Below are 24,798 nucleotides of genomic sequence, written 5' to 3' on the forward strand. Positions count from 1 at the left end.
GTAGAAAAACCTTGTTTTATTCAGCCCAGGCCTGGGCAATCTTACTCTGTGGTATGGCCAAAATATAAAAAATAAAAACCAACAACCAACAAAATAACGTGGTGGGGGAGAGTTAAGTACACAGTGGGGCCTGGCATCCGGAGTCCCTGTGGTTTCGGTCCCCGTTCGCTCCCTGAGGCGGGCAGGGAAGGATGCTCCCGCGGTCCAGCTGCCCCTGCCTGTGAGTGGGGGCTGGGCCCCTCGGCTGGGCTCGTCCTGGCGGGAGGCTGCCTGGGGAGCAGGGCCTGCCTTGGGAGGTGAGGAGGTGGGCCGGCTGTATACACCTCCCCTGGATCAGGATCTAAGGAAAGAAAGAGAGCAGGTCAGCGGCAGGCTGAGGGGCAGGGAGACCTCACTGAACTGTCAGCCAGGCCCCCCCCCAACCACCGACCACCACCTCCCCAGCTCAGCGGTTCTCCTCTACTCCCCTCAGTCACTGGGGCTCAGGGGAAGCGGCCTTGCACCCCCAGCTCTAAGAAGAGGGGTTTCATGGGCTCCCATCCAGGGTGTGGTCTGGGCAGCACACTGCCCCTTGCCCTGAGCTCCAGACTCTTTTCTGGGTCATTAGCAGAGCTGCTACTGTCTGAAAATACTTTCTTATTTCTTCTAACTCAGTACTTTTGGGGAAAAAAAAAATGGCCTCCTTTTTCTCTTCAGAAACATGATTGAAACCCACAGGCGTCAGTCCCGTGGCCTTTCTGGGAACGCTCCTTCCAGCTTCCTGTGTGCTGGCCCAGCCGCCTGCCTGTGGTCAGGGTCGCGGAGACGCGCTAATGAGACCTGAGCCTCTCCAAGCACTTATGTAAAGGGCTCGGAAGGAAGGGCCTCGGCATTCCTGGTGCCCGCAGGCCCCGGGGGAGCTGGAGAGGGTGTGGGGCAGCTGCTCTGTCCCCCCCGCTGAGGGGCCCAGCTCACCGGAAAACAGGGGGCTGTTTGGATGCTCCCCCCACCAGCAGCAGGAGCAACAAGAGGGCGTGTGGGCTCCCTGCCTCCCTCGCTCCCCCCTCTGCTCCTGCCTCCGTCCCGCCCGTCCCACTCCTTCCTTTAACTGCTTCCCAGAAAACCTCTACTGTTTAGGTGACCCCTGGACTTTTAATGGCTGAAAGAGACAAGCCCTGAGGAGCAAGAAGGTGCTGGAAACCCAGGCCTGCCAAAGGGCTAGGTTGCCAGGGATGGGGCAGGAGTCGGTTGTTCCCAGGTCACTCCGTGACCTGGATAATTCTGATCTAATCCCACTAATGAGGAACAGAATCTCTGAACTGAACCAGAGGCTACTGTTCTCGCAGTGCGGTGGGGGCTGTGAACAGTTAGCTTAGTGGTAGCAGCCAAGGATGAAGGGGCTATCTGTAAACACACACGGAGCCCTCACATACCAAGCCCTGACCCTGGTCACATGCTGAGCCTTAATCCTGGTCACACACTGAGCCCTAATCCCGGTCACACTCTGAGCCCTGACCCTGGAGATAGGCTACGCCTCTCATATCTGCGAACCATTAAGAAGCAGGCGTGTTTGGGGAAAAATGCTTCTCTGGGCCTTGCAATCCCTGCCACTTGTCCCCTAGCTGACGGACTACAGTTCTAGAAGACTATTCTGTTTTTCTTTATTTTTTAAATGGAAGAGAGTTGCTTTGACCCGATCAAGCATTTAAAATTCACACAGAGTGCGACTGCATTTTCTTAATGAGTTTGTAAGCAGGCAGTCCCTCTGCAAAGTGCTTCACATGAGGAATCAGGAGAGAGGATGAGGACAGCCAGCTTGGGCAGCTGAGGAGCCATGTGCCAAAGGCCTGGGCAGAGAGTTTATCAGCTCCCTCCACAATGGGGCCCAGGGGCTGATGACCGACTAGAAGTGACTCCAGCCAGAATCCCTTCTAATCTGGGACTGCTGCATTCAGTCCACCTTACAGGGACGCTAAGGCCCACACAGCTGCCCGTCACTGAGCACCAGTGTAAGGGTTCTGGAACATGCAGAGACAGCTGTCAGGCCTTTCAATCCACCTCACAAGCCTGCCTGGGAAGCGTCGAAGAGGAAAGATCAGAGAGGTGTGATGAGCTGCCTGAGGTCACAGAGCGAGGGAGTCACAGAATGAGGCCTGCAGGGCCCTGCACCTCCTCGCTGCCTCCTGCCAGTCTCCGGTTGAGAGATGGGGGGGCCACGCCCCAGATCAGTGCCCGCAGCCTGGGCGCCACCCCCATCCTGAGCACTGGGCTCGGGGTGGGCACAGACGAGCCTCCTCCTGCGCAGCCTGGGGGCTGGTCCAGCTGCAGCCGTGCATGGCTACCAAGGTGACCCAGAGGGCAGGCATCCTCCATGTTTCGGGTGGCCCTGCCTGCTCCTCAAGGAGGAGAGGGGCTGGGGCAGGGAGCGGGGTGGGCCAACACTTACTGGACGATTTTGCAGTTTGTTGTAGAAACGTAGCGACCTGTATAATGGATGTTGCATCTCACTACATTGTTGGTGAAGTCAGACTCCAAAACGATGTACTTTGGGTTCACATGCACCTGAAGAAGGAAGAGAACAGATGGAAAGGGATCTGATCAGGGAGCTGTGCTTCACTTGGTCGCCAAGGAAGGTGGAGGGGCAGACGGGCAGACACAGAGGAGACAAAGGGAGAGAGACACGGAGATGGAGAAAGACCACACCAAACCAAGAGACGCACTGATGCAGAGACAGGAGAAGACGCAGAGACACAGAGAGAGGAAGGAAGAGACAGCTCATAGTCAAAGAAAGCATCATCAGATCACCCTTCTTGGAAGACAGGCGGCTTCCTCAGTCAGAGGGCAGGACAGGGGGCCTGGCACAGGGCATTCAGAGCCACTGCCCCAGGGAACCCAGCAGTGAGTGAGGGGCTGGGCAGGGATCCCATGCCTAGTCTCCCTGACTATGAAGCCCATACCCTTTCACTATGTGTGCTCATCTAGATGACCCACTGATGGCCTGTCTGATGCCAGGAGGCATCTCCTGGCCTGGAGCCCAAGGCACCTGACACTCAACTGAGATGATGACCCTAGCGTAACCTGGCTGAAGAGGAGTTGTTGGGACACAAGGAAGTCTTTAAAATGTTGGACTGACAGGAGAGGGCTTCACTGGGTTAGGCCACACCCAGCCTTATCTGCAGAACATTTAAGAAGAGATGCAGTGATATTGTCTTTAAGTTACATTTATTAGAGGCAGGAACTGGGCATTACATGTCTTGAATCCTTGGAACCTAGAACTCAGAAGGGCTTTTGTGTGAGTTTGTTGAGTGGATGAATGAGGGAAGAAAAAAGATACCCTGAACAATGCTGGCCCCTGGGTGAGGCTGAGCAGAGGCCTCACCAAGCCCAGTGAGAGGTGCTCATTCAGGGCTGCAACCAACAGCTTCTGGGTTGCTGGGTTCTGAATGCAGCCGCCTAGCAGCCCATCTTTGTGCAGGTTAAAGCTGCTTTCCAGGCCCACCTTCTCTGCTCTTCTTTTACTCCAGAGTAGAGAAGAGCCCAAGGAGCTCTTCTCCTTGTGAGAGATAGCTCACAGAGTGAGTCCCACTCTGGCTTTGCACCTGCAAGGAAGAGGCTAAGATTTGGCTTCCCCAGGTGAGGCTGTGATAACCTGGCCCCTGCCCAGCCTGCATGGAGGCACCATGCTGGGTTCTGTGCCCCTGACGCACTTTTCTGCTTGTGCCCCCAACCAAGGGGCATTGGAATGATCGGACGTGGAGGAGGGGTTCAGGCCAGAGGGGATAAAGCCCTTGGCTTTGCAGCGGGTCCTGTGAGGAGCTGTGTCTCAGGGAAGGGCAGTGTCCTCTCCCAGATGGCACAGAGCCAGCCCTGCCCACATACAGGGGGATGGACTACATGGCTCTCCAAGTCCTCTGTCACTTAGGGAAGAGAGTCACCCCCTCCTCCAGCATTACCACACCTGGGCTGCAGTGTCCTTGGAGTTTTTATGGGAAAAGGCTGTGTCTGCCTGAGACTAAGACCTTCAGATGCGAAGTGCAGATCTCAGGGGACATCATTAGTTGCAGAGCAACAGGAGTATGAAGGAGGAGCCTTAGCCTGGAGATACTGGCCTCCCCTTCCCCCTACACCCTTCGTTCCAGCTTCAAATACTGCTTCCCAAACAGACTTAACTCTTTCACTTCTGTTCACTTGACCCAGAAGCCACCCAGCCTTCTAGACCCAATTCAGGTCCCCTCCTGCAGGAAGTCTACCGTGATTGCCCCATTTAGAGTGCTCTTGACTGCCTGTGAGATCTAACACCCAGAGGGTGTACACCCAGAACGTGAAGCTTATGTCAGGGGTGGGGACATCAGGCTGGAGGAGTGCCTCCAGGGGCCCCACCTTGAGGATGTAGTTCCCGGGCTGTACATCGGTGATGTCAATCCACTGGCAATCGATGTCTGCATTGTACGTGTCGTAGCAGCCTGGGCTCAGGCCCTAGGAGAGGGGACAGGAGCAGAGGTTGGGGTGCTGTGCACTCCTCAAAGAGCCACCCCATGCCCACTTCAGCAGCCTGGGGCCTCCTTGCTCTGTGCTTTGTCCTGACCCTCAGGCCCACCCCCCCCCCCCCCAGGGAGCAGCTCAGCATGGCTCTGCCCTGTACTAGGCCCACTGGGCAGATGGACCAGAGCAGTGAGAGATGTAATAACCAGAAGGAGGGGTGAAATGAAGGTGGGGGGATGCCTGGGAGAGATGGATGGATGAATGGACAGAGAGAGACAGGCAGGATAGATGGACACTCTCTGGACAGAAAAATGGATTTGGGGGCCCAGCTAGACAAATAGAACATTAAGCCATCCAGACTTCCTTGGAATGTTTCCCTTCCATGAGCAGACACCCCTGGAAATGGAGGTGCAGGGTAGGCCTCGAGGAGCCCTGCGGCGGCCTGAGGACTGGCGAGAAGACCTGCACTCTGGAGGAGCAGGGTGGCCAGGAGCCTCGGCGATAGCCTGTCTTCAGGGTGGCCCAGCCTCCCATCCCCAGGCAGCTCTGCCCTGTCGTCCGGAGCCCGGCCCCGCCTCTCCAGCCTGACCTGACCTGACCTGTGTGTGAGAGGTGCAGGCATAGCGCTTGAGGTTGCCGAAGTCACAGGTGCTGTCCTCCAGGCAGAAGCTGGCCTTGTGGCCCTCGGCCACCTTCTTGCCTGTGGCTGCGTCCAGCAGGTCGTAGTGGCTGAACTCGTCCATGCTGTGGTAGTGCCTGGGGTGGGAGAGGAAGCAGGAGAAGAGGGCCTAGGCGGCCCTGCCCAGCCCACTCCCCTCCCGAGGTGGCCCAGGTGACCCTGCCTCCTGACCAGCCTGGGCTCCTGGGTCCCACAGGCAGCATCTCTGGTGTCCCCACCGAGCCAGGCACCCTAGGAGGGCACCTCCGCAGGACCCCTCACTCCTCCCTATCCTGGCCTCCCTTGGGCGATGCCCTGCATTCTAGACACTTTCATCTCCTATGCAGACCGATCCTTCTATGTCCCATCTTCCAGCCCAGTTGCTGAGGCTCTGCTTAAAAGTCCTTGCCCCAGTGATGGATTCTCGGAAGAAAACCCCCCTCGGGGCCCTCTCCCCAGCCCTGCCCCTCCCGAGCGCTTGCGGGGGCGCGGGTCCGGGCCCAGAAGCGGGGCGGCAGCTCACTGGTGGCAGCTATGCCACTCCCAGGTATGCCGCGGCCGGTTCGGGAGGAAGTCCGCTGTGCCCTGGTTCTTCACGCGCTGGGGGAATCGCAGCAGCACGCGCACATCGTAGTCGGTGGCCTCCGGGCCGTAGGCCGTGCTGTGGGGACAGGTGGGGAGAGCGGAGGGCGCTCAGGCACCAGCCAGAGACACCCCGCGGGGGCCGTCTTGTCCCTGAAGGTTCTCACAGCTGATCCCTGTGTTGCAGCCAAGGCTCAGGCCTCCTCCTCTCTGCGGGCCGCCCCCTCCCCTCTGCCGTGTGGCTGGAGGCTGCCGGTGGGGACGCTCTAAAACAGGGCCTGATAATGACGCTCTGAGGGTCCCTGATGCCTGCTTATGATTCTCAGTTGGGGACAGTCTCTACGTGTGGTGACTCAGATGGTTAAGAATCTGCTTGTAATGCCAGAGATCCGGGTTTGATCCCTGGGTTGGGGAGATGCCCTGGAGAAGGGAATGGATACCCACTCCAGTCTTCTTGCCTGGAGAATCCCATGGACAGAGAAGCCTGGTGGGTTACAGTCTATGGGGTCGCAAAGAGTAAGACACAACGGAGCATTGGGGCATATCAAAATCTTCGGAGGGCTTTTTAAAAAATAGCTTTGTCCAAGAGATTCTGACTTCCCCCTACACCCTGGGTTCTAGCTTCAAATACTGTTTCCCAAACAGACTTAACTCTTTCACTGATCTCTACTTTTGTCTGTTCTGTTCACTTGACCCAGAACCCAACCAGCCTCTTAGCCCCGACTCAGGTCCCCTCCTCCAGGAAGTCTGCTGAGATTGCCCCACTTAGAGGGATCTTGACTGCCTGGGAGATCTAACAGCACTGCCTCCAGCATGCCCTGATACCACACACAGCCTGAGCCCGGCCTGTGTGAGTGCTCTCCCTGATTGTGTGGCTTCAGGGCCAGCTACCTGACCTGTTTTGTTGGGGGAACACTGGTTGCAGACTGCCTGCTCACAATTCACTTGCTGTCCCCCAGCTGCCAACTGAGATGGGCCATGTGAGGAGGGAAGGGAAAAGAGAGAAAACTCGGGGGCAGCAGTGAAGGGACACATGTCCACACACCCTGTAGGTGGGAGAAAGGGCTGACTGCAGGCTTCCCCCTCTTCAGCTGACTGCGGACAGCTGTCTTGGCCAGCCTCAGGGGCACTTCCCTAGCAATCATTAAGGGCTGGGCCCTGAGGCCAGAGGCAGGAGGTGGCCAGTCATGGGGATTAGCTCTCTGTGAGAAGATGTCTGGACACCAGGCGCTGCAGGCTTCTGTCTGCCAGGACGTAAGTCCCTTGGCCTTGTCTGAGGGAGGCTTGGAATTTGTCTCTGTCTGCGCTGGAACAGAACATCCTCCTTCCCTCTGTTCAGCTAAATCCTGCCCTTCTGTTGGGCTCGGCACACCGTGGGAACCCATTAGGGTCTGGGTTCTAGGCCCAGCTTGGCCACAAAGCCGCGGTGAGACTTGGAGCAAGTCCCTTCCCTCGTCTGAGCCCCGCCTACTGTCTGTGAACTGGCACCGGTCTGTGGCCCATGCTTTTGGCCATCTCCGAGGGCCCTGCCGCTCCAGGGCGTCGGTCCTGCCGCATTTTCTAGGTCTGTATCCCACGCCTAGCCTCCGCGGATGCCTCAGCCCCTGCCAACCTCCCCCTCCTCTGGCCTCGCGCAGCTCCAGCCTGCCAACCACCCCTTCTAGCTCTCCTCCACTCCCCGTCGCTTGGGTCTGGGTGAGCGGCTACCTTCTCCAGCTAGATCAAAAGAGCCCTCGGACGGAGCCCCGGCTGCCTCCTCCCCAGTCCACCTGGGGGCCCAGGTGTGGGCACACAGGATGTTCCATGAAGATGGAGGAACAGCTTGGTTTTGACTCAGACTCCTCAAAACTCAGCCTCAGCTGACAGCCATGGAGACCGCGCTCCTGGTCTCTGAAGGCGCTTGTAGTAAGAGCAGTACTATGATGCTCTGTTCCCAGGCACGAGACCTGAGTGGGCAGGCCAGCTAAGGGGACTCACGTGTGGTCCCTGGACCTCTGCCAGCTGTCACACTGTCTGTGGCCAGTCTGTAAGGAGATAAGGAACTTCCACCAACATGTAAATCAGCTACATCACTGATCACACGGTCTAGTTCAGCTGATACTTCTTTTTTTGAAGCAAGACTTTCTCGATGAAGGAAGTGGTGAATTGAGTGACATTCCAGTGCAAGCCCCTCATTTCGTTACAGATAGATAACAGTCTGTGGTCAGCTACTCTTGAGTGGCAGTGAATGAGAGGTTCCCTCAATGAAAAAATGCTGAGAATCCCCAAGGGCTTCCCAGATATGCAGAAGTGAAAGGAGAGTTCAACTGCTTTAAAAAAGCAAATAATTAAGAAGAATAGGTGCTTTCAACACAGAGGGATGTAAACAAAAGAAGTAAGTCAACGTAACCTTTAACTAGTTGTTTTAGCATGGGGAGATGTCCTCAACGCATACATTTTTGACCAGAACATTCGCCGTCAAACTGAGAAGCAAGCTCTGCAAGAGGCAGAATTAATCAGGTATAATGGAGAGTCGGCTGTGCTCACCTCCTGGGTTCAAGTAAACTGATCACCTTCCCCTCTCTCTAGTGCAACACACAATGGAGGCCTCACTGTCACCGGTGCCCTTGGCCCCTTCCATCAGCCTCCCTCGTCCTCTGTAGAGATGGCTCCATAATCCTGCCCTCTGTCCTGATAGCAGCTAAACTTGCCTGGGACCTTCTCACGATGCAGTTCTTCTCACTGCTCCTCAGTTACTGATGGGGCAACAGAGACCCTTTGGGGTTGGTGTGAAGTTGCATGCTAAGTTGCTCAGTCATGTCTGACTCTGCAACCCCAAGGACTGTAGCCCACCAGGCTCCTCTGTCCATGGGATTCTCCAGGCAAGAATACAGGAGTGAGTTGCCATTTTCTTCTCCAGGGGATCTTCCCAACCCAGGGATAGAACCCGTATCTCTTATAGTCTCCTGCATTGGCAGGCAGGTTCTTTATCACTAGTGGGTGTGAAGGTGAAATGTCATTAAGTTCCCTGCAGGGTGATGTGTACATAAAAGCTGGATCTCCCCACTCCCTTCCCCACCTGATACCCTGGGGGAAGACCAGGCCCACCAATGAGAAGGCCAGGGTGGTGCGGCCTGCAGGCAGGTTCTGGGTGACTGTCCGCACTTCACCTCCTTACCTGGCCAGGCACTTCTCCTCCGCAGCACAGCGCAGGGAGTATAGGTGGGCTCTCTGGACGTAAGTGGACGCTTGCACGTAGTTGGGGTCTGGGACCAAGTCAGGGAGGCCTGGAGTCAGGAGTGGGAGAGAGAGGAGGGAGTGATAGCTTGGCATTGAGGAGGGTCGGGGTTAAAGCCCAGAGACCTCCCCAACCCCAAATGTCCTTGGTCGTTCTCAGTTCTCTGCACTGGCTGTCACCTCCTCCTGGAAGCCTCCCAATGTGTGTGTGAGCGAGGTGTGTGACATGAACCATTCTCTCTAGGCTCAGGTGTGGGGTCAGGGAGGTCAGGGAGCAGGGGCTCACCTCTGGAACCCCATGCTGTGGGGACCACTGAGTCTCCCTCCCGGGAGACTGGGGGGCGGGATTTGGAGAACCTTAGAAGACAAAAGAGTGCTCTTGGCAGGGGGCGTAGCATGAACAAGGGCCTGGGGGCAGGACCGAGTGAACCAAGCAGTTTCCTGACGCAGACACTCCCCTTGGTGTCCTTATTTCCCAGGGCACCAGCCCCCAGACACTCTCTGCTCCCCTCTCCCCTGCAGCTGGCATTCTTCATGAACCGCCGAGAGCGAGCCCTGGGCTTCCAGCCCTCAGCGGGTACCAGAAGGCTGCTGGGCAGAGCCAGGTGAATGGCGGTTGGCAGAAGTGAGGGTGGCCAGGAAGGGAAGGGCTCACAGGAAAACACGTCCCTGGAGCAGGCTGCTGACAGGGCAGGATTCTTGGCTTGGGCGCCCAGCCCGCCTTGCTCAGGATTCCTTTCATCCTGTCATTGGCCCCCAGAGCGGACCACACCTTCCCGTCTGCAGCCTCTGGCCTCCCGTCTGAGGAGGGCCTGGGGCCCAGTGCCCAGGGGAAGTCTGGAGTCTGGTCCAGTCCCCGGATCACTTGTTCCTCCGGTCAGGCTGCAGCCAAGGGTCTGTCCATTCTGCTCCCCACCCCCACCCCTGTACATAACTTCATCCCAGTGAGTTATTAGGACTAAGCAGAAGCTGAACTCAGGTGTCCAGACCCTAGCCACACAGAATAAAGACGGAAAGATCTTGATGTTGGGTGTGTGGAAGGGGTGGGGTGGGAGGTGGGCAGGGGGACTCCAGAGCCCTGGGCTCCATCCCAGCTCAGCCACCAGCGTAAAGGGGAACGGGCCTGGGCCTCCATGTCCCCTCCCCTCTCATGCTGCAGGGCTTCTGGCAGATAAATGATAAAATGAAGCTGTAAGCTCTTCTTAGCTTCTTTCAAGCCCTCTGGTTTTTTGGGGGCAGGCACAGTGAAGGGGCTTGAGTCACATGGACAGGCTTCTAGCCCCTTCTTCTTGCTGCCAAAACCCTCTTGTCAGCTTGCAGGTCCAGAAGACGAGACAGAAGAGGGGGACGCTGGCTTCTGACCCTTTCCCAGAGGTTTCTGCCTGCCTGTCACCCCTCTCAAATACATCTCTGGGGCTCCCAGACCTTACCCCTGCCTGCCTACGGCTCAAGCCTCAGGCAGGAGCAGCCAGTGTGATCTCACCTGCTTGGAATGAAGAGGAAGCAAGGAGCACAAGGGTGGGTGAGGATGAGGTGGCTCCTGGCTGATGGGGGCTGTCTTGGCCAGCCTCGGCCCCGTTACTCAAGCCCCTAGGAATGCTTGCAGTCATTTCCCCAGGGAGCGTCAGGCCCTGAAAGCAAGGGCCACCTCCGTATCAAGCTGTTTCTCACTTTCTCGTCCATAGACGCTTGTGTGGTGGGGAGAGCGGGGTGAATGGCCAGGAATGGCCCCCTTCCCATTATCAAAGAGCCTTTCCCTCAGCAACATGTAGTGGTGGGTCAGCTGGGCCTGAAGCTGCATGAGACCCACATTTGGCACCAGGCAGCCTGCCACCCCCACCCCAGGCCGGGTTTCAATAAACACTGCACAGATGACTGTACAGCGCTTTCTGGCCCGACCCTTCCTCGTCCAGGGAAGCTGGAAGAGCCAGCTAAGAGGCTAGGGATACTCAGGGCTGGTGCCACTCCTGGCCTCTGACTGTGCCTTGAGTCTGACCACATACTGGATTCTGATCCTGGCCACACACTGAACCTTGGTCCTGGTCCTAGGCTGAGCCAAAGATGACCATTTTCCTCCTTCTGTTGAGGAACCTCAGGTTCAGGCAGGTGCCTCCTGCTCCAGGAAGGCTTCTCTGATTGGCAGTGACATTCCAAGCTGCTCACACTTCTGCCTCACTACTAGATTTCGTCATATCTACCTGTGTCTGCTCCCCTGCAGTCTGTACTCCCCGAGGGCAGGGCTCAGGCCCCACTCACGCCCTCAGCATGCTTCAGGGCTGGCTGACTGTTAAGCTGTCAGTCTCTGTCAGGCAAGCTTCTTTAACGATCAGTGGCTTCATACTTTACTGCTCCACTCATCCACCAGCATGCTCCTCACCCTGTCTCCCTCAGGAAATCACGGCTCACAGTGGTGCTGAAGGGAAGGGAGGCTCGGAGAGAGCAATGAATTTGCCCACAGTCACACCGCAGGTCAAGGAAGCCCCAGGAAGAGCTTCCAGGTCCCAACCTCTCCTTCTAGGACTTCACGTGTTATTTTTTCTTTCTATAAAAATGATTTTTTTTTTGTTATAATTTACACAGAGTCAAATGCACAGATTTTAGGCATCCAGCTTGATAAGCTGTGACAAATGCACACAGGGTGTTAGAGCTGCCACAATCATGCTGCGGTCTGTTTCCACCATTCCTGAAAGTTCCTCTCTGCCCCTTCTCAGTAAATCCTCCCTCCCTCCTCCCCACGTAACCACTGATCTGCTTTTTAATCACTTTAGATCAGTTATGCCTTTTCTAGAACTTAAATGGAATCCCCTTGATCATTATTTTGTGTTCTTTGTTCTGTATCTCTGACCATCACGGGGGTCCTGTGACTCCCCTAACTGGCTTCCCCTTGTCCGCCCTCCTCTGTCACACCTTCACTGCCGTGGGGGAAGCTACTGGAAAAGGCAGAGTCTAGGCTGGGTCCCCCCAACCCCCCTTAAAATCCCCCACTGAGGTCTCTGGGAACAGCAGGCCCCCTCCCTTAGCTGGTATGTTTTCCCAGGAAGGAACAATGCCTCCTTCTCTGCTGCTCTCCCAGGAGGCATTCCATCAGCAGCCAGGCCTGCAGGCTTGGGCTCTCAGCCTCTCCATAGGGGCTTGGGTATGTGGGTGGGCTGTGTGATGCTGGAAGGGGGCTGAGGGAAGGCTTGAGTGTGCGCTTGTGGATGTAGGGGTAGGGGTACTGGTTTGTTCCCTCTGGCTTGTGGGGTACATCCAGGCCCTCCAGACAGAGCGGCCAGTGTTGGTTAAAGTTCAGTTCCAACAAGACCTGTGCTCACCTCTCTTCCCCACCATCCCAAGAAATGTGCATTTTAAAAGGAAGATCCTGGTCATCGGGTCATCAGAAGGCAGGGAGAACCATCAGTCATGGGATGTAATTTTGTGGGAGGGGGTGGGGGGTGGGGAGTAGGGCTGGGACCTCTTATGCAGAATGTATGGAGTCAACCAGCCTGTGGACCTGTCACTGGAGACATTATAAAATAGTGTAGTGGGAAGTTTTTCTGGAGACACTTGTTTTTATAAATGCAGAGAACTGAATTCTCATTTCAGAGCAACCATTATCACTGGTTTGTGCCAGGCCATTCTCATAATTAAGTTTTTTTAACCTTCATCCTTACCCTGACCCTTAGACATGTCTTTGAACATCTGTGTCTCTGTATAAAATTGGACATGGGTATTTATCCGTGAGGTATATAAATGATATTATCTTGTGGGTCTCATTCTGTTTCTTGACTTCCAGTCAATGTTAACTTTTAAGATATGTCAAGTTCATTGCTTGTCATTATGAGTACGATTCCACAGTTTATACCCTCCATGACTGATCTAGCCAGTCTCCTGGGGATGGGGTTGACCCCTCAAAGGCTGGGCGATGGGCTTGCTCAGGTTACCCAGGGAGGCCTGGTCACCTTCAGTGCCCTGCCTTCCTTGCCCAGGAGGCAGGCAGGAGCCTGACTTTTTACTCTACTGTCACAAGCCTTCTGCAAGGCCCTGGGCCGGCCTGGCCCCAGTCTAGGCCTCACTGCTTCCATTAACACAGACTGACTGTTCTCCACCTCACTCAGGGCCAGGAGCCTGGGGCTGACCCCCTGTGAACACTCTTCCCCAGGAACAGTGTGCTGGCCACGGGGGTTCAGGCGGCACAGTCTGGACAAGGATTGGGAGGACTGAGTCAGAGGGCCAAGGCCCCTGGGATGACCAAAGCTAGGCTGCTCAGCTGGGGGGCGCTAGGTGTGAGTGATCCAGGTCCCAAGGCCATCTGCAGGCAGCCTCTGGTCTAGAGGCAGTCCCTTGGCTGTGGGGGCTCCGTTGGACCCTCCAGGCCTGGGAGGACACAGAATGGTGGGACAAGGGCCAGCACTCGGCATTCCTGCTCTCCCCTCTGTGGGACCCAGGGCCCCTTCCACTGCCTCTTGGGGGTCTGATGTCCTCCTGCCTCCCCTGGGCTGGGCCTGCAGCTGCCGGCTGGCCCCCACGCCAGCCCGTGGAAGGCTGAGCACTGTCTTCCCGCTCCCTGGCAGGACGCAGCTGGGGCCTTCTGGTGGGAGAGAGTCCAGCAGGCGATATCTGCCATCTCGCCCCGCGCCTCATGTTCCAGGTCCCGGCCCTTCTTTAGGCTCACTTTCCCCACGTGGATGACAGGGAGATTAGAGTAACCGTCCCTTGAGAGCAGGTTTGATGGCTCCATAAACACTTGGAGATTAAAATATTTTTCAGGAGCTATTCAGGCCATTCCCCAGCTTTGGGCAAGAGCCCAGGACCTCTCACAACCTCTGCAGACGATACTCTAGCTGCCAGGAAATTCTCCCACCGTCTGACCTAAATCCTTCCTGCTTTAGGAGGAATCTGTTCCCTCCTGCTCAGCGGTTCCTGGCGGCCGCCCAGAGCAGAGGGTCTGAGGTTACATTCCCTCCGCGTGCCTACACCTCACCTGTTTTCCTCTTGGCTTCCTCTTTCCTGTGAGTTTCATAAACCTCGTCTCCTTTGAAATCCTTCTCCCCAGCCTCCTGCTCACATGAAGCAGCTGAAGGCAAATGGAATGCCAAAGAGCCCTAATCTCTCGAGCCTGGGGCTGCAGGATAAACAATGTCCAGCAGGAACCGGTCAGTGGGTTGTGAAATATGTACAGAGAGGGATGTTTTGGCCCGAGCGGCCCGACTCCAGAGCAGCCCCTCGGTGGGGAGAGCAGGAAGCTCAGAGAGCATGGCCTGGAATAAGGATGGGCCAGGAGGGCCTCCGGGGCAGGAGCTGGCAGCTATAGGTCCTAGGCAATGATGGTCTAATAATCAGGATGTTAAACTGTCGGCGCCACACCTGGGCGATTAGTAGGCAGGCAAGGTTCTGCAGGATCCACTGTGGCTCACCGTGAAGGGCAATACAGTCCAGGCAAAGGAGCTAGGATGGTCACTGAGCCTAGCCAAGAACCTTCCGTGGCTCCCCATCACCTACAGAATCAAGCTCAGATTTCTCAGGGTGGCGGCCAAGGCCTTCTGCGGTCTGACCTTAACCTGGCCTTCCAGGGCTCTCAACCCTAAGGATCAGGAGGCATCTCCTAGCACAACTGACCTGTTCTGCCCCTGACCTCTGACCCCATAGCGCCCTTGCCCTGGACTTCTCGCTACACAGACACACACACACACACACCCTTATACAGGGTACAGTCTTGAGGCCCCAAGGTCTACCTCACTAACCCTCCTCTGCCACCACCCGGTTCCCCTCCTTCCTCCTTCTTCCAGCACCCATCTGCTGCCCCCACCAGACTGGGAGAGGCAGTCCAAGGGCAGTGATGGCCTCGATGCTCTGAGTGACAGTTCCAGACTCAGAGGAGGGCAAGGGTATTTGTTCAACTGCGCAAACTACCCAGAAGTAGCCGGGCAGAGCTGGAGGAGGCCGCCAGGGGAGGTGAGCTACCTTCTGCCTCCTGCCGCCTCCTCACACCTCTCCATCACTCACAGTCTTCCCAGTGTGAACACGCCCGCCCACCCCACCCACAGGCCCCCTCTTGCAGGCCCTGCCTAGTGCCCTGCCCCCACCTCTAGAAGGCTCTGAAGATTCCATGGTCTCCTGGGTTCCCTTGCTGCCCCTCGGACCCTTCTCAGTGACCTGAACTTTTTATCTTTCTTACAAAACCCATGGACTGTCTATCTCAGCTTATGGTGACTTCACCCATTCAGCTGCACAGGACCCTTTCCCGTCATGCCTGACCCCTCTCTTTCTCTTACACCCCACATCCAATTCATCAGGAAAAGCTCGTCAGCTCTATCTCCAAAATATATCCTGAAACTGACTGCCCCCCCACCTCGTTGTTATTCCCTGGCCCAGCCGCTGATATCTCAGCCTCGATCTCTGTACCAGCCTCCTCTCAGACTCCCCCTGTCTGCCTCCACACAGTCCATTCCCAGCATAGCAGAGAGAGACCCTGCTTAAATGTCACTGTTGTGGCTCCCCCATGAATGGAGAGTCAGAGTCCTCACAGTAGCCTACAGGACGTCCATGGTCTGGACCCCGTTACCTCTCTGGCCTGTCTCCTATAAGGCCCCCATACCCATGCCGTGCTGCTCCAACCACACTGGAACACACCTGAAAGCTCAGGGAGTTCCTACCTCAGGGCCTTTGCACTGGCTGGTTCTTCTGTCTGGAATGCTCTACCGGCAGATAGCTGCATGGCTCACTCACTTGACTCCTTTAAGTTTTTGCTCAAACGTCACCTTCATGACGCCCACCCTGACACCTCTGCAAGCTCTCCCAATGCTCCAGAACTCCTTGATTTCTCTCTGCTTTCTCTGCAGCACTTACCACCTTCTATTATTTACTTATTATGTTCACCCATGAAGATGCAAGATCTACAAGGACAGGGACTTTGTCTCTTTTCTTAACCTCATGAATGCCCAGCTCTAGACCAGCACAGTGTAAGGCACTCCATGAATATTTGTTGAATGGCTGCATTTCCTCATGAGATGGTGTCTGCTCTCCACAGCCAGCCTTCCGCAGTCTGGCCTTAACCTGGCCTTCCAGATTTCTTAACCCTAAGGAGCAGGAGGCAGCTACTAGCACAACTGACCTTTTCTTCTGCCACTGACCTCTGACCCCATACTGCCCTTGTCCTGAATTCCCTGCTATGCAGGCGCGCACACACACACACACGCTTCATCGGGGTAGTCTTGGGGTCCCAAGGCCTATCTCGCTAGCCCTCCTCTGCCACCGCCCGGTGCCCCTCCCTCTTCCCCCTCCCACCACCTGTCTGCCGCCACCCCGCTGTGGCCCAGGTCTCTGAGAGCTGGCGAGTTGGCGAGAGAAGGAAGTGGACCTGGACCATGGCATCCTGCCTGCCTGGGCTGAGGCCCCGGCGAGAACAGGGATGGGTTCAGGGTGCCCCTGAATTCCCTGGACCCCAGCTCGGGGCCTGGCACCTCCATGCCCTCAGCGAGCCTGAGGACAACTGCCGGCACCCCACAAAGGGCCTGCTGGCACTCTATGGGAGCACAGCCTTCATTACCACGTAGAGGCTGGGGCTGACTCCAAAAGCCCTTTCTTTTCAGGAAGGATTAGCTTTGGGGCTGGAAAATCATGGTTCCCTTGGCCCACAGCAGGGAGGAAGGGCGGCTTCTCTCCTGAGACTCGGGTGGCTGACGCTCCTCTGGCCTCGACCTCCCCCTCTGAGCACCCTCCTGCTCTGGTGTCCTGATGCCCTCTCCCCGTTTTCAGGTGATGCCGAGATGCCTGGTTTCTGGGCGCCCGTCAGTAACGGGGAGAGGGACCCAGGTGCAGCCTGGCCCTGTAATCCTGAATCCAGACAGCAAGGCCCTCTGGCTCCAGCCGCCCGTGGGGAGGAGGCTGTTAGGTCAGGGCAGGGGAGGGACGGGACCAGCCTCTCCTTCCGGCCTCCCTCCCTGCCGGCTGCTGCTCCGCAGGAATGCCGGGCACAGAATTGGAAGCAGGTGTGGGCTGCTGGGGCCACCGACCACCGGCTCCTCCCCCGCCCTTCCTTTCTGCCTTTCCAGCCACTGCCCTGGGGAGTTTTCCATGTGTTCTTGGCTTGGACAGGAGTCGCGTGGACTTGGGCTGGGACTACTTGGGAGAAGTGAACCTTTGGAGGTGAAGTGCCCCTTCGGAGGTGAGAGGGCATTGAGATGGGGGCACCTAGGGTGGGAGAGAGGCGGAGGAAGGGGGCAAAAGACCAGAACCGCCCCCGCCGGCCAAGTGTGCCAGTAGACTGGTGCCTATAAGGCCTGAAGCGCCTTGCTGGGCCACCACCCCAACAAGCTCTGTGGGGCCTGCGAACTCAAGGCAAAAAGTCCAACTTTTTGAGTCTTAGACGGTTTAGGTCTGAGAGAAACAATGAGGTGGAGACATACCCTTCCTTGAGGGGCAGGAGCAGATGGGGAGGTTGGAGCGGTTTGGTGAGGGGAGTCAGCCTGGATCTGAGCTTGGCTGCTGATGAATTCTGGGACCCTGGATGAGTTACCGAACTTCTCTAGCCTCAGCTGCCTCCTCTGTAAAATGGGGGTGATAATACCTCACAAGCTTGCCGGGAGGACTAAAGGAGGAAACAAAAATAAAATGCTTGGCATGGTGTCTGGGGCATACTGTGCGTGCTCAGTCGCGTCATTCATGTCTGACTCTTCTGTGACCCCATGGACTGTAGCCCGCCAGGCTCCTCTGTGCATGGGATTCTCCAGGCAAGAATACCGGAGTGGGTTGCCATGCCCTCCTTCAGGGGATCTTCCCGACCCAGGGATTGAACCTGGGTCTCCTGTATTGCAAGAGGATTCTTTATCGTCCTAGCCACCAGGGAAGCCCTTGATACACATTAAGCGTTCAATAGTATCAGTTGCAATTATAATTATTTAAAACGGGAGCTGTCTCTTCCTGCAGGGATAGTCCAGTTTGAGAGCAGGGGGAGAGGATGTGGCCCTCAACTGGCAGATATGAGAGGAGACAGGAAGTCTGCCTGCAAGGAGGCTGTCCGTGACACAACTTGTTTGTTCCAACACCAGTGACCTCCGATTGCCAAACAGGGGAGCAGCAAGAGGACCCAGGCCCCTCTGTCTCCATAACTGTCTGACGCTTTACCCCAACTTCCTCGGCCTGAGACTCCATTTCTTTCTGAAGGAGCAACTTGGGACAACTTCAGGGAAGGAAGAAGGAGTGATGAGCTGTGATTCTGCCTCCACCAGTCACCAGTTAAAGCAATCGTGGGAAAGGTGCTTAACCTCGGAGGGCTTCCGTTTCCTCATCTGCAAAATGGGAGTAATAGTAACAACAAGGGTTGTATGTGTGCTTAGTCGTGTCCTACTCTTTGCAACCCCGTGGACTGTAGCCCGCCAGCCTCCTCTGTCCATGGAATCCTCCAGGCAAGAATACTGGAGTGAGTTGCCATCTCCTATGCCAGGGGATCTTCCTGACCCAGGGATCGAACCCACGTCTCTTACGTCTCCTGCACTGGCAGGTGGGTTCTTTACTACTAAGCCACCTGGGAAGCCCGTTATGAGGACTAAACGACTCTAACTGTAAATTTCCAAGAACTGTGTCAGGTGCTGTCCATGTGCCTGTTAAATATTCTGGAGTCTGGAGTGGAAATGATAGGGCTTCGTGTTAACAACGCACTGGGAAGGTGTTCTTTGCTTCTAAATCTGTGCACACTCTGTTTCATCTCACAACCAGTGCTCACTGCCCAGAACACAGTAGGAGTCAAGCATCTGCTAAATGACCAAATGGATGTGAGAGGTAAGCCTTAATACATGAAAATTTAGGAAAAAATAATGCATGGCGGTTAAGGACCCAGGATGGGGAGTCGTGCAGACCCAAATTTTGGTTTCACTACTAACAGGTCACGTGACAATCAGCAAGTGAACCCGCCACCTTATCTATGAACTGGGGTGGATTATCAGCATCTGGCTGGTGGGGTTGCTATGGGAATAAAGAGAGATGATGTATAAATATAAAGTGTCCAACATACGCTAGCAGAATTATTCCCCCTGGAGGTGGCTGGCGGAACTGAGGCCTGGCTCGCAGGTGGCTTGAGGGTGGGGTCCCCTCAATGCCATGAAGACATGACAGGCTCAGTGCGAAGTCTTGGCTCCGCTGCATCCAGCTGTGAGACCTCCCTGGGTCTCAGTTTTCTCATCTGTACCACTGGCCTGTAATCCACACCTCTCTAGGAGGCTTGTGGGGTGAATGAAATTGCACATTGAGGCCTCGAAGCTCAGCAGGTGCTCCTCTGCAAATGGCTGTGAGCATCATTCCTGCCTGGGCGCTCTGACTCTGGAGGCTTGCTGGGTGGAGGCCCGCTCTGTCTGCCCCTACATCTCCTTCTGGCCTTGTGGAGGTGGGTGGGTGACCTGAGTCAGGAAGGCAGGTTCTGGTGGGGAGAGGGGCAGGCAGCAGGGGATGCAGCAGGGAGACAGGCCACTCTCAGGGACTAAGGGATCCTGTCTGGACTCTTGGGTGCAGGAGGCTGGATGGAGAGAAGCGGACCCTAGAAACACCTAGGTCTGCACCATCCCTGGGGGCTGCGGAGGCCTGAGAGGAGGAGGAGGGGACGGGAGGAGGTGCCTCAGGTTCTGGAGCAATAGGCTAAGGCATTTGCGATTTTGTCCTGAAGGCCTTGGGAGCCCCAGAACCTCATTGAGCAGGAGAGTAATGTGGTCAACAAGGCAAGGGTGTAACTGCCTCACACGTAGGACAGACTGGAAGAAACCAGGGAGGGGGCAGTCCCAGCTCCAACTGGCTGTGTGAGGACAGGCTGGAGGAACCGTGCCAGGCACGGCTGGCACAGCCATCAGAGGTGCCCCGGGAGGATGCCCTCCAACTGGCCGTCCTCCCAGGGCGGCTGCTCCACCTTATTTTCACAGGGTGGCCAGAACCAGTGAAACAGGTCAGGGGTGTAAGGGGGAGCCCTGGGAGAAGAGGCATGGTTTTCCAGGGCCTGGAGTCATCTTAGTCCGCACAAATATCACCAGATCAGAGGAGCTGAGGCTGTGGGGAGGCGGGAACAGGGACAAGGAGGCCAGGAGGAGAGGGCCTGGCCATAGGAGAGGGATGGGCACAGCTCTGGGGTCTCAGCAGGGCCTGGGAAGCAGGCACCCCCACCCCCAGGCCTCTGCCTGGATTTGCTGGGACAGTCAGGCCAGGTATGTGACCTGGGCCTCTGTTTCCTTGCCTTCTGTCCAGTTACACGTTTCAGAGACAATGGTATTGCAGGAACCCTTGGGTCCCCCTCTCCAGGGTGGGAGGGAAGGGGGTACAGGCGCCCAGGGAAGAAACCAGACTCCGGACAGGCGCTTGGAAACCGCCCAAACATGGAGGCCGTGGGCGGTGCGCACATGTGTTTGGTATTGTGAGGACATGTCCACGCCCGTACACGCACGGGCTGCCAGCGCCCGGCCTCAGACCCCTGGGTGTGCGGCCAGGAGGAATGAGGTCAGCCTCGGAGAATCCGCCCTGGACTCCCACACCAGGCCTGGGGGTCTGATCTCAAGCACAAAGCTTGGCCTTCCCTGAGCCTGGATTTTCCACGGTCCCAGCCTAGCAGGGTGGGAAGGGGAACAAATGATGGGGGAGAAGGTACTGCTCCCTCTCTGGCCTCTCTGTGAGCCCTGATTTAGCCTGCAGCCCCCACTCACACACCATCCTCCCCCCTCAGGACTAGGGAAGGGGCACCTGGAGGGTGCTGACAGCTTGCAGCAATACTTGGGCACCTACTCCTCCTAGAAGTCCTCCCTGGTTCCTAGCCCCTAACTGGGGAGGCCCCTCCTCTGGCTCCCCTAAACCACCATCCTCTCCCCACCAGCCCAGTGCCTGCCTGATCACAGCACTGAGATGCCCCCTCCTCTATGCCTCCCTCAGGGCAGGGCCTGGATTCAGCTTGGCATCTCCTTCAGGAAAGAAATGTCTTTAATCCCAAATGAACACTGGGGCTCAGGGGCAATGGCCAGAGGCCCTTCTGAGGACCAAGCAGCCCCACTCCAGACACGGCCTTGCCCTGGTCAGTCTCCACCTGATGGGCCACAGAAGGGCCTTAGAAAAACCCACTGGCTCGGGGCACAGACATCAAGTCCAAGGCCTGGCTCTGCCAGTACTGCTGTTTGAGGCCTGGGTTTTCTCCTCCGCCCAGAGGTGGAGCACTTCTGGCTAAGCCCCACATCGCGGTCTTGCATTCTAAGAAAATCCATCACAACAGTTTAGCCTATAGGTAAAACGTGCTTTCCTCCACAGAGCTCTAGCAAGGGCTGATGCAGAGTGGTATCACACACCACTGCAGGGCTGCTGCGAGTCCTGCTGAGGATCATATGCAGGTAGGCCGCGAAATCCTTCATCACAGCATAGACGGGCCCTCCCTCTAGCTCCTGTCTTGAGCACCTGCAGGTTCTCAAAGTGGGATTCAGCATCCCACGTTGAAGGCTATGCCTTGAATGTGAGGGAGAGCTGGAGCTAAGTTGCTTTAGTCGTGTCTGACTCTCTGCTACGCTATGGACTGTAGCCCACCAGGCTCTGTGTCCATGGGATTCTCCAGGCAAGAATACTGGAGTGGGTTGCCACGCCCTCCTCCAGGGGACCTTCCCGACCCAAGGATTGAACCCGCATCTCTTACGTCTACTGCATTGGCAGGCAGGTTCTTTACCACTAGCACCACCTGGGAAGCCCCTGAATGTGAGGGAGTGAGTACTACCATTGGGGACACTTCCCTGCCCTAGCCTTGGGCTCCAGCAGCCCATAGAGAGACAAGAGTCCCCACCCTTGCAACCCAGCAGCAGCCTCTCACCCAAGGTCAGTATGGCTGGAGACAAGGATGCATCCCCGTGTGGACAGAGGCAGAGGAACGAAGGCTGGCGGTGCAGCATCTGTGCCCCTGGGCCCCTCAGTGCTTAGCCCTCACCTGGTGGGCCTGGCGCAGCCCCCTGGTGTGGAGCAGAGAAGCAGGAATAAAGAATCAGGAATAGTAATTGCAACCTGAAAGAGGCAAGGCTGACGTGGAATGCATACACGTTGGGGTCTGAATGGAAAACCTTGACCAAAGCTGACTGTGGACTTGCAGAGACAGAAGCAGGAAAGGGAACTCTTGGACGGCAGAGGTTAGGTCAATGGCCGTTCAGCCCTGGCCAGACCACTTTTGGGCCCTCGCCAAGATAGCCTGCCTTCCAACAGCGTGTGTGGAGCTGCTCATCTGAAGAAGGAAGGCCACCCCTTCCACTGTGCAGATAGCTTTCCCAAGACTAGGTCGTATCTTCAACCTCCCCCCCACTATCCTTGTCCACAACTGCCTCCAGGGACTCTTCCCAGCCTGGGGTGCAAAACTTAAGAGGGCACCTAAAAACTCAGTAACTAAGGGAAGTAATATTTGAAGCAGTGTTTTTAAAATTCAGCAGTACTGCAAAAAAAGAAATCTGATGAAGAAAATATCAAAATTTCAAATAAAGACAGATCGCTACTGCTAATTTTCAGTTTTTCACTGGCTTGAATACAGTTTGGCACGGCACCATCACTGATTCTATTTCAAATTTTGATATTTTGTTCATCTATTTTTGGCATGATTTTTGATCTAAAAATGCACTGAAATATTCTTAAGTCGATTACTTTTTGGAGCCCAGGCCAGTGCCTCACTTGCCTCTCTAGTCCGGGCCTGGCAGTCCCAAGAAGGAACCCCGGGTGGTCCAATCTGCTCTCCTGTCAGGCCAGACCCTCTCTTCTAACCTCCTGTTCATTCACGCCAAGCCCACCTATGCCCAGTGACTGGGAACTTGTCACACCTCCGGAGATGTCCCCGAGGCCTTTCTGACCCGGATGCTCCATGTTTCATCCTGTGAGGCTGGCAGAGGGGCACCTCTAAGAGGGGAGGAAGTGCCCCAGTGGGAACGAGGGAGAGGTGGGGAGAGGGGCTCCTTTATGTGTCCTCAGATGACCTAAGCGTCTCTTTGCAAAGCCTGTCCACCTCCTCCACCCCCTCCACCCCCTATCCCCCCAAGTCAGAGCCTTGGCCTGCCTGGCCAAGTCCTGGCGCCGATGGGGATGTATGGATGGCGGCGAAGGCCTGGGAAGCACTGGGGCTGCCGATGGGCGCCAGGGTGGGGGTCCTGACTTAGCAGGCGGGGGAGGCCTTCTGTAAAGGATGGACGAGGCCCCGGGCGCCGGGACGGACTCACCTCGACCGTTCTGGTTGGGCCGGTACACGCTGCCCACGCTCAGGCGGCCCTGCTGCGCGCCGTTGCGCTCGGAGCCCGGCGGGGGCGCGTCGGAGCTGCGCACCGGCAGGTAGGGAGGCTCCAGCACGCGGAAGGGGGGCTGCGGCTCCACGGCCCGCGGCGGGCTGTAGGCCTCGGGCGGCATGTTGCCGTAGGGTGGGTACCAGCCGAGGCGGGGGTCGCCGCCGCCGCCGCCGTACGTGCCGCCCCCGCCGCCCCCGTTGGGCTGCGCAGCGTCGGGGCCCGGGTCGGGGTAGGCCGGCTCGAGGCCCGCGGTGCCCTCGTGGTACAGACTGTGAGAGTAGCGCCGGTCCAGGCCGTCGGCGGGCTGCGGCGCGTACGGCCTCTCCGGGGCGGCCGGATAGAAGCCCTGCGGCGGGTACTCGGGCTGCTCCTCGCCGCCGCCACCTCCGTACTCCTCGTAGCGCGCCCGCGGCTGGAAGGGGTAGACGACCCCCGCCGAGGCCACGGCCGCCGCGCCCAGGCCGCCGCCCGCGCTGCGGTAGTACACGTAGCCCTGGTCGTAGGTCCGCGTCGCGGGGTCGTACGTCTCGTACTGGCTGACGAAGGGCGCCTGCGGGTAGGGGAACTGCTGCTGCGGGAAGGAGGACGGCTGGCGGTAGGTGCTGGCGAAGGCCGAGGCCGAGACCGAGGAGGCGGAGCCCCCGTGCCGTTGCTGGGAGACGGACGTGCGGGCGCGGGCCATGCCCGTGTTGTCCCCGACGGCCACCTCGCGCCAGTTGTCGGGCACCTGGCCGAAGCCGAAGGGGTGCCGCGCTTGGCCGCGCACGGTGTCCGAGCCGACGCGCCCGGGCAGGGGCAGGGACGGGGCCTGCCGACGCCGGAGGCCCCCCTGGCTGCGCCGCGGAGGGGCCTGGGGCGCGCCCGCCAGCAGCACCCGGGAATTAGCCTCGGAGCCCTGAGGCCCGGGCGGCACGTACTCCGCGCCCGAGTTGAGCAGGCTGTACACCTGCCCGTTGTTCTCCCACTGGATCAGCTGCCGCCAGCGTCCCGGGTCCGAGCCCTGCCCTGGCGGCGCCTGCTGCCCGTGCACCAGGACGCAGACGCAGGCGCCCCACACCAGCTGCCAGCCGGTTAGGGCCAGAGCCATGGTGGCCCCTCTGCGGAGGCCCGGTGGACCGAGAGGCTCTCAGGAGTGGCCCCCCGTGCGTGCTTCTCTTCCCACGGCCTCGAGGACAGGACGGCTCCTTGCCCGCCCCAGCTCTAGCTTTGTCCATCCTGGCCTTGTCCCGAGCGGGACGGCTCCTCCGATGACAGCATTTCGAGGCCAAGGGGGTCAGGGCAGGGCAGGGGCGGTGCCCAGGGCTGCACGAGGCTCTCTGCAGGGCACCGGGCAGGCAGGGCCGCCTGGGGGCCTTACATGGCCAGCCCGGCTGTGGCTGGCCGCGCTGGGCTGGCGTTTTCCCACTCTGAATGAATAAGCAACAGGCTGGGAGCTTCGGGAGGTTTTTCGGGCAGCCTGGTCCGCCTGCTGGGGCCTCCTCCGCGGGGCCCTATGGCCCGCCGGGTTTTAGCTATGTGGTCTGTCCCACAGCTGCTGCGCCCGTTCCCTCAGCCCCTGGAGCTCCCAGCCAAGCCGCAGACCTGCCTCTGAGCACGGGAGTGAAATAGGGAGTAGGAAGGAGGCCTCTGGGGACTCAGGCCTGG

At 57.5% G+C, this 24,798-nt stretch overlaps 1 protein-coding gene across 1 annotated transcript; it reads right to left on the reverse strand.

Moving 5' to 3' along the window:
• LOXL1 (lysyl oxidase like 1) lies at window positions 1-24,580 on the reverse strand. The gene is made up of 7 exons (XM_061159030.1): window positions 23,092-24,580; window positions 8,859-8,967; window positions 5,643-5,780; window positions 5,061-5,217; window positions 4,360-4,455; window positions 2,426-2,541; window positions 1-340 (listed from the first exon to the last, which is right to left on the reverse strand). Exons 1-7 carry the CDS (start codon window positions 24,239-24,241, stop codon window positions 334-336), a joined length of 1,773 nt encoding a protein of 590 aa, XP_061015013.1. The 5' UTR covers window positions 24,242-24,580; the 3' UTR covers window positions 1-333.
• Window positions 24,581-24,798: the final 218 nt, after the last annotated feature.

Source organism: Dama dama, chromosome 13, assembly GCF_033118175.1.
Source record: "Dama dama isolate Ldn47 chromosome 13, ASM3311817v1, whole genome shotgun sequence".
NCBI classification, from domain to species: Eukaryota; Metazoa; Chordata; class Mammalia; order Artiodactyla; family Cervidae; genus Dama; species Dama dama.